This window comes from Apteryx rowi, unplaced genomic scaffold (assembly GCF_003343035.1).
Source record: "Apteryx rowi isolate R43461 unplaced genomic scaffold, aptRow1 scaffold_53, whole genome shotgun sequence".
Lineage (NCBI taxonomy): Eukaryota > Metazoa > Chordata > Aves > Apterygiformes > Apterygidae > Apteryx > Apteryx rowi.
Window position 1 is genome coordinate 3,358,517 of NW_020450794.1, and position 9,386 is coordinate 3,367,902.

The following is a 9,386-nucleotide window of genomic DNA, read 5'->3' on the forward strand; positions in this document are numbered from 1 at the left end:
AGAGACACTCCTTGAGTGTTGATTCTGGCACTCTCTTTGCTTTTGCTTTCTCCTCAAAAAAACAATCTGCAGAGCAGTCCCCTCCCCCTGCTTGGGGAAAACAGGGCTTTTATTCCCATGGTGAGAAATGGGGATGCGCCTGGACTTTGTGGCCCTGCCACGCAGAGACCCAGCTCCACGCTCTGTTTCCCAGGTCCTGGTGCTGTGCAGCAGCCGCTCTCTCGCCTCCCGCACCCCCTCTGCCTGCTGGCGGGAGCCGCCTTGTCCGACTCCAGCTGCTGCGGCCACGAGCCGGTGAGGGTGTTTTCCAGCCCCGCTCCGGCAGGAGCAGAGCCGCAGTCGCAGCCCCGCACCCCTCGCGGAGGGGCCGCAGCAGGACGCAGCCCGCGCTCACCGCCGGCTCCGCTCCCGGGAGCTGTGTCCCACCTCRCCGCGGAGCTGCACCGGGGACGGGCCGAGCCAAGTGGGACCGTGCACGGTCACAGCCCGCTGCGGGGTTTTGGCTCGGGGAAATGCACACTGGGGTGATCCAGCCCGAAGCAAAGCGACACCGGTGCGTTCAGTCCAGGGTTTGCTTATTTAACCCCAGCGCCGCTCTCGGCAGGGCCCCTCACCCTCCCTCCGCATCCCTGGCTTGTCCTGCAGGGCCGGGGCGACCCGGGTGCGACTAAAGCCYGGGACCATCTGCGCACAGTGCCTGGGGGGAGGTGAGGAAGCCACTGTTGCTGCCAAGTCATGCACCAGCATCCCACGATCTCGGGGTTTGGGACTTGAAGACCCTCACCGCCCTCAGTGATAGAAATGCTCCCTTTCTGGCCCCCCTGCCACTGGGCCTGGCCTCTTTCTCCAGGGCACTGGGTGTGAGGCCGGTGCTGGGAGAGGCTGAGGTGTGTGGGGACAAAAAGGCAGCGAGGCTTTTCTGTCCCCAAACACGTCACTTAGCCTCCTTCCTCGAGGAGGGCTGGGTCCAGGCAAGAAAAGCTCTTCACCGTGACTGCAGCTTGGGAGCAGAGGCTGCTCAGGGCCCCAGGATGCGAGTTCATCGCTGGGGCTCGTCCAGGCCGTCTCACTTTCTGCTACAGCTCCCCCTGTGCAGCGTATGCTGCAAGGAAAACAAACCGCACAGCTTTATTTGCCCCTTCAGTGCCCCTCCTGCTGCCCTCAGCCTCGACCCCTCTCAGGGTCGAAGTGCAGCGGGGTCTCCGCTGCCCCCAGCCCCAAGGACCTGGCTTCGCCCCTTTGCTCTCCTGGCACCTCGGCCCTGCAGAGCCACGGTGGAGGCTGGGCCCCCCYGCTCGCCCTGTCTCGCACGCAAAGCCCAGYGGTGCGGGGCACAGACCCTGCYGGGGAYYCAGCCCCGTCACCAAGGGGACTCCCAGCTCCGGCCCTTAGAGAGCAGCAGAAAGGGGCAGTTGTAGGGAGGATTTTGGCTCTTTCCTCACCCGTTTCCCTGGCCTCCAGTGCTGGGGTCTGCAGTGAAGCAGGATCCTGCCGGCTGCTCCCGCCACCGCCCCCGCAGGATCCCGACCCAGCTCCCATGCTCCCGCTGGGGCCCGAGGGATGGACGGGGCCCTGCTCCGGCACCCCAGGCTTTTCCTTCTGGTGCCCCCAGCGAAGTGACCCCCCTTGGGCTCCTTCCCCCCAGCCCGGGACCCGCCACCGACGCCGGCGGCATCTGCCCTCTCCGGCAGAGGCTGCGATGGCCACGGAGAAACCCCCAGTCGAAGGGCTTGGCCACACCTGTGAGTTCGCAGCTACCTTCACCTGCCAGCGGGAGGGCAGGAGGGAGGGAAAGAGGGAGGGAGGAAAGGAGGGAGGCTGCGTTTGGCAGCCACCTGCGGCGGCCAGAGCCAGAGTGGCTGGCAGACACCGCGGGAAAGGCTCGCCATGTCCTCGGCCACCTCTGCCGCCTCTTTGCCCAGCGGCCTGGCCGTCTTGACCACCTTCCCCGATGTGCTCTTCATCCCCGAAATCGTGAGTGCCTGCTTGCCGCCAGGGCTGCTGCTCGCAGGGTGCCCAGCCCGCATTGAGCCGCTGGCGCCCGAGAGCCGCGCCGTAACGCCAGGGAGCCGCGAGGGCTGGGGTACACCGCGCGCCCTGAGCCTCCCCTCGGTCTGCTCTGTGGGCGAATTTAACGGGGAAGGGGGTTTAGCAGCTGCTCTGGGCGTGCGGGCATGGCGGGAGAGGGAAGGCTGGCCGAGCTCCTTGCTGCTTCTTCCCGCCTTGCAGTCTCATCGGGCTGGAGAAGATCATAACCTTGAAGGGCTGGGCAAGGCTGATGCAAAGCGGTTAACTGTGAGTGCTGAGGGAAAGACGGCGAGTTTCCACTAGAGCCCTTTCCCCCTGTGCTTCCCCCTCCAAACCCGCTCGTCCCACATTTCGAGGGGCTTTTGTCAAACCCTAGTGCCTTCATCCAGCATCGAGGTGTCCGGCCGAGGGTCTGAGGAGGGGGCTCATGTTATTTCACGCTGAAAACGTCAGCTTTGCCATCAAAGCCTTCCCTGCCCCCCCACCCAATCCACCTCCCCGGGGTCGACACCATTTACTTCCATCTCCTAGCGAAAGCCGGCGAGCGAAGAGGAACGGGGCTAAAGCAGACGTCCCCAAGGCCTGGAGAAAGGCTTTGCCCCCAAATGTGCTCCAGGGGTTTGGTCTCTTCCCACAAGCCCTGAGAGCAAAGTACAGGCTCACCACGGCCGTGGGAAGGAGGGCACGAATTCCCGGCAGCGATCCCAGGCTCAGAAAGCCCTGGCGGCGTTGCGGGGTGAGCACAGAGCCACCGAGGCTGGGGCCATCCACCCGGCCCCCCTGCCGCTGGCTGCCTTCATCCCAGGCCCGAGGCTGCCGCCTGTTCCGGCGCCTTTCGGCACCGACTGTGCCCCCGGCTGTCTCCTTGTAATTCCTGTCTCTGAGGAATTTGGCCAGGCAGCTTAAAGAAGGAGGAAATAACCCACAAACTATCCTCTGGTTTGGGGAAGGCTTGGAAATGCGTGCCCTAAAGGCTCAGGCACCGTGGGGGAAGGAGGAATGCCGAAAAGCCAGGTTTCGGTGTTTTATCTCCATCTCAGGAAGTTTACGACTAGGTTGTGCCGTCCACTGTGTACAAAGGAGGAGGCTCCCCTGAATCACAGCATTCATAAAGTGTTTCTCAGCCCTCAGGAGGACCCAGGGTTGCCTGTAGTGGGTTAATACGGGAACCACAGGGAAAAAAAAAAAGACATTTCAAGTATTTGGACAGTTGCTAAAATACCAGAAGGGCCTGCCCGCAGCTCGGATGATTGCCACATCTGGCTGCGTTGATTAAGCGTTGCCGTATTTATTCTGTGAGGCTGGGTTTAATTCTTGTCATCTACTTTATTTGAAGAGCTTTCTGCATAGCTAGATTAAATTTAGCAGCCAGGCCTATGTGGAGAAGCTGAAAAGGGCTAAAATCAGATTTCTTTGGATTGTAAAAGTGACACACCATTTAAAAGACAAGGTTTTCTCAGACTGCATTGTCCATCCTGCTGCAGACCGTTGCAGAAGGAGCCTCTTGACCCTTTGCTGGTTTTTATGAGTCTGCTGAACAGCAGCACCACCAAACCAAGGTCACTAACGAAATCACGTTTGCCTGACTCAGAAATCACATCGTGCAGCAAAGAGACATGGGAAGAGGCAGGATGAGAAGTGGTGCTTCTCCCCCTGACCTCATAGCTCACCCTGATTTTGCTGGATTTTAATGGAGCAATTGCATGCTTTTCCCAGGATCTGTAGCTGCAATGCAGTCATGTAGTCTCCACGCAGGAGTTATTATAGGGCCCGGGTTTGTTTTCAGGTGCTGGTGTTTGGTTACGACGGGACACGCCAACGCAGCAGCACTTTGGAAGATCCTTTTTCTTCCAGGGGGTTGGCAAGATCTCAGCCACATCCATGATCTAACTTGCACATTTTTGCTATGAAAACAATAAGCTGTCTCCTCCTACAAATCTGGGATGACACAAATGACGTGACATTTTCTGAATGTCTTAAAACAGAGGGAAAACCTCTTTCCCACTTCCAAAATGCCTCCAAGGAAATGGAAATGCCATGATTTATACGAGTCAGCACCTGGATGGTGGTGAAGCCTGGCCTCRGGATTTGCTGATGATCCAAGTGATCCTAGCATCAGCGGGGCTGACTTGCCTCCGGGGGATTTACCTGCAAAATTGAGAGTGACCAGTGATGAGCGATGGGTCCCCATGGTGGCACTGCTCTCTGTGCTGTGAGGGTTCTCCTGAGCAGCTCCTCGTTGTAGGGTGCTGTGGCGGCCAAAAGTTTGCACGCGTTCAAAAAACTGGGTTGATTTGTTGCAGAAGAAAGTTACGGAGTGCATTTCAGTGCAAAGACACTGCTTGCTGCTCCGAAGTCCCGCGGGGCTGGGTGTCCTGCTCTCGCCCTCTTGCGTAGGAGCCTGTCGGTGGAGAAAGGACAGGGTAGATACAGCTGTTCTTGTGTTCCCCACTCTGCTGGACAATCCATTGCAAACTCCCAAGGCTGGCTGAGGATGGGGGCCTGCCGCTACCTGACCAGCGGCTGGGAGCTCGCACAGCCCCTGTGCAGCCTGCGGCAGAGGACCCCTACGGTCCAAGCAGCAACACAAACCCTCATTCCCAGGCAGTGCTCCTGGGGTGCTTGGAGTTAGGTGCTGCAACCCTATTTCCCTCAGCTTAGGCAGTAAAACTGGCTGCACTATCTCTCTTCAACCTATTCTGTCTGCTTTTGGGGTGGCATTTGCATGAGGTCTTTGTTAACCCACGGGTCTGTTTGAGTGGGCGGGCCGGGTTTGATATGGCTCCTTTTGGTCATGCTTTGTCCCACTTTGGCTTGCAGATCTTTGGGGGCCTCGTCTGGATCCTGGTGGCCTCTGCGAAGGTCATGTTGGCCATGCCACAAGGCTGGGTGATGTTTGTCTCTGTGCTTTGCTTCGTCATGTCCACCACCCTCCTGTGCCTTTACCTCTGCGGGGCGCACGGTGGCAGCTGCTCCTGGGTCACCTTGGTAAGTGGGGGTGAAAGACCTTGATGCCTGTCCCCTCCCTGGTGTCACTGGTAGAAAACTGTCCCTTTTGTTCCTGCCATGCTTCACATTGTGGCCCAGGGCTTGGGGAGCAGGTTGCTTTTCATTCCCCGCTGCAGTGCACTCCCTCCTGGGTAATGACCGTGGCAATCCTTGTTTCTCAGGACGTCATCTGCCAGGGCACAGCTGCTCTCTTCTACCTCAGTGCCGCTGTGCTGCAAGCCTATGTCACCTACAACCTCAAAGTTTCGTCTTCCACCTTTCCGCACGCCATCTACAAGGAGAACATCGCTGCGGTGGTGAGTGCCTGCCTAGCGGAGGGGGGGAAAGCAGGTGGGTGACCATGAGGCGGCCTCGAGGGCAAATCTTTAACTACACCAACTGTCCGGGGAGGCGAGAAACCCGTTCCAGTCCTACTTTGCATGAATGTCTCCCAACGGGCAAAAGTCAATACTAACATAATGCGTTACGAGGTGGTTGCTCAATCCAGGGAAATGTGCCCTGTAATAAAAAGTTAACTGGCTAATGTATTTTTCCATTGTAGGTATTTGCATTCTTAGCTACCCTGATGTACGTGATCCATAAGGTGTACTCGCTCCGGCGATGGAAGTCGTCCTGAGTCTCCTCTCGCAAGTGTGCCGTGTGGTCACCCACAAACGCGAGTTGTTCAATGACTGCAGTTTCTGGGCTGGGTCTGGGTTTTGTTTTTCAGTGTATAGACCATAAACAAGCAGCTTGGTATGTGGGACCACGGCAATGAAGAAAAAGAGCCTGCCAGAGAAATCTATATCCTGGCATGATCTGTTCCCCTTCAGTCTCTTCTGGGTTGGGTATGATGTGTTGTTCACAAGTGAGACTCAAACAGAAGAAAAATCCAGCTTTAAACAGAATAGTATCATTGGATTCAAAGCGCCAGAATCTTCCTGAGCCCCCCCTTATGCCTTCAAGGTTGTTCTTGCTATCAGAGGAAGCCTGAACAACCAGCGCTCAGGAGCACGAGTATGAAATCTGTCCATTTTAAGTGAAAGCCAGCCATATATTTCCCTCTCTGAGTTGGACATGCCAAAAGAATATTTCATGCAGTTTCCAGAAATGCATTCTCTGACTTGTGATGAGAAATGGGGCAATATATAGCTTGCCTCTGGGGAAATACAAATGCCTGCAGACCCTGATGGGTATTGCCAAATTACGAGGCACAGCCGTAACCCCAAGAGTTACCACTGCCATTAATCTCCCTGTGAAATACAATCAAGAAAATGCACTGTAGAGACTGCAGGAGAATTATATGGATCATTGGAATAATGCCTCGAATAAGCAGAGACAACTCTCATCTTTGGTGCACAGCTGCTCACAAACCCTCTGTCACTAATAAAAATAGGTTTTCTGTAATTTTGCACACGGGCAGGAGTCATTGCTGCTGATTTCCCTTTGCAGCGCGCAGGTGCCAGCCCCACGGGGTCTCAGGATTGCTGCTCTGTAGCAAGGCAGCACCGAAAGAGGAGGCGCAGACCTGGGCACCAGGCTTTTACAGTGAGAGGCAGCCTGTGGGGTGCTGCAGCCAGGGCCAAAAGGCACTGGAGTTCATCTCAGTGATCATGTCCATCCGCATGATTAAATTACTCCACAGCATTAACGCGAGTGAGTTAATTTAAATGGGATTTAGGCCCAAGAAGGGGTGTTTTCACATGTTACCTAACATGCAGTGGTTTAATATTAGCTCTCCCAGCTTGCAGAGCAAAAATTGCTTCCCTTTTGAGTCTGAAGTTCCTGGATGATAACAAGGGCTGGAGAACGGGAGGGGAATAACGGTGGACGAGAGACACATCTATTGTTTCAGATCCTGGGGGGATTTTTGAGCTGTGGTCATGGGTTTGCGTTGATGCTTTTTAATTGCAATATGGGGCAAACATTTGATTTTTTTTCCTCGTTTTTCCATATTAAAAACCGGCCCGACCTGTTTTGCTTGCATGGGTGTGATAAAAGCAAGCTGATTGCAACAGTGGCGGAAAAGAAACCCCTTTTCAGAGCACAGAGGGAACTCGCAGTCGCTTTGACAATGACGCTTGGTTCTGAAGGTTTAACCTGCTCCTGTTGGAACTGGTTTCAGCATCGCGTCATCATGGGGTGGGGGAAATTTTAATGCGCAGATTTGCCCTGATGCTATTAACGCCCCAGAATTTAGCATTAAAGCACAAAGACGCCTTCCTTGGTTGGGGCTATTTACAAAAAGAGGTATTTGCAGTCATGCCCTGGGATGTGGTACCTGTGGCCGCCTTCTCCTGCGCCCAATGCTTCCCTCCAGCCTGGAGCTCCTCACTCTCCTCCCCATCTTCTTCTGCCTTGCTTTGCCCTCTGCTTCCCCCTTCCCTGCCACACACCAGTTCACACCAGTTCATGCCAGTTCGCCTGCCCATCCCTTCCCCTCTGGCCCCAAGTCAGGCACCTCCCTTCCTGCATTAGCATGTCGCTGCTAGAAACCAGCACTGGAAAAAACCAGCGGTGCACTGCTGGTGCAGAAAAAGAGAAAAAGCAGATGCAAAAAGCACTCTGAGGTCTCTGTCACCCATCACGCTCAGTCCTCCAGCCCTCATCTGCCCCAAATGCCCCAGCAGCGAGGCAGCCTGAGACAGGTGCTGCCTGGGAAACAGTGCACCTTGATGCTGTGGAAATGAAAGATGCTGCCCCGAGACTCCCCTGGGACCTCCGAGCACTTTCCTACCCCATGTGTCCCGGGTCTGGTGCCCACAGAGAGCCCCAAGGATGGCATCGGCCTGAGAAGCTGCTGGGAGCATGCTGGAAACGTTGGATCAGACGAACACAGTGTGCTCAGATGGGCTGGAGTTATTGTGTTTTAACCCAGGAGGCGGAAGCAGGCTTTGTCTTTCTCCCCCAGAGACACTTGTCTGGATGGGTGCAAACATCTCTGGAGGGGATGATTATTCCCATAATGGCACAGGTGACTTTCAAGCACTTTTGGTGGCAATCTCCACCTCCACCTCACCACAGTGACCCAGCCCAGTTCATGGGTCAAGACTGGCAGCAGCTTTGAAGGAGCAAAGTGGGGAGGAGTCCAAATCTGGTCTTTTCCTCTTCTTCTTCTGCCATTTGTCYGTGCTTTTCTCTATCTATCCTTTGTCCAAGGGCCTGAAACCTGGGCAAAACCACAGGGAGGGCTGTGGTTGAAATTCCCTGCAACAAATCCGTTGTGCAACATGGGGAATGGATTTGACTGCTGATCGCCTGCTGCGAGAGGTGGTCGTGGGGTGCAGGGCCCCATCTGCTCTATATGCCCCTGAGCCTCCTCCGTGATGCACAGTGCAACCACGAGCCCCGGCGATGCCCAGAGCACCTGTCTGAGAGATCCCCCCTCCACAGGCAGTGGGGTCAATCCTGCACCATGTAGGGCACACTGGCATTTCTTCCTGTCTGTCCTCAGGGCAGTTATCTCAACCATGCTATCTAAAACCCTCCATGGAGAACTCTACAGGATCAAACTCCTCATTCTTCATTTGTTCAAAGTGATTACCCTGACCTAAGACACCAGCAGGCACAGAAATGGCTATTTCTTATGGCTATTCCCCCAAATCAGTCACTTTTTAGCCAAGGTCACTTGCATCTTTTACAAGCCCTGTGGCTGGAACTGTTTGGTGGAGGAGTACAATCAGAAATATTAGCAGCAAAGCACGCGGCAGTTTTGCAGAGATGACTGATAGGTGGCTGTGAGCATCCAGTGAGCCAGGGCTGGATCAGCAGAGCTGCTGGACACCTGCAAGACAGGCAGCACTCCACTGCGCAACAGGCTTTAACGCAAACAGGCATTGCTATCCACGGGGCAATGCCTTCAGTGATTGAAACCACCAAGCGTGGCACCAACCCAAACCACTGCACATCACTGCACCGCCCAGGACAGGGAAATGACTATTTAATTGAAATGGAGCGTGGTGAAGTACCTCGCTGGGGCATGCCGGAGGTGTGTGCTGGATAACAATATGCCGAGGTTTGCCCTTGCTGCGGTCCCTTTCCATCCTCTTTGCCACTGCTGAGTTGCAATTGCAAACCTGATAGGAAGGACAGAGAGACTTGAGGGGAGGAAGGTGTTACACCACGGCAGGACRAGCCTGGGAGGTGGGCAGGGACCTTGGGGGCATTTGCTGGGTGCACTCACATGTAAGTGGCTTGCTGCCCACCAGGCGCCAGCAGTCCTTGACTGCAGAGCTGCTCCCAGCCTGGCCCAACACATGGGGCTACTTCATCTCAGGGTCTGCATTTGCTCGGGTCTATTCCCGCAGCCATGATCAGCTCTCAGCTGAGAGTGTGACTGGAGTTTCCACCTCTGCTCTTCTCCTCCAGCT

At 55.5% G+C, this 9,386-nt stretch overlaps 1 protein-coding gene across 1 annotated transcript; it reads left to right on the forward strand.

The window, feature by feature from the left end:
- Positions 1–1,659: 1,659 nt before the first annotated feature.
- Positions 1,660–8,796, forward strand: MAL (mal, T cell differentiation protein). The gene is made up of 4 exons (XM_026080792.1): positions 1,660–1,974; positions 4,849–5,016; positions 5,199–5,333; positions 5,579–8,796. Exons 1-4 carry the CDS (start codon positions 1,888–1,890, stop codon positions 5,651–5,653), a joined length of 465 nt encoding a protein of 154 aa, XP_025936577.1. The 5' UTR covers positions 1,660–1,887; the 3' UTR covers positions 5,654–8,796.
- The last annotated feature ends 590 nt before the right edge of the window (positions 8,797–9,386 follow it).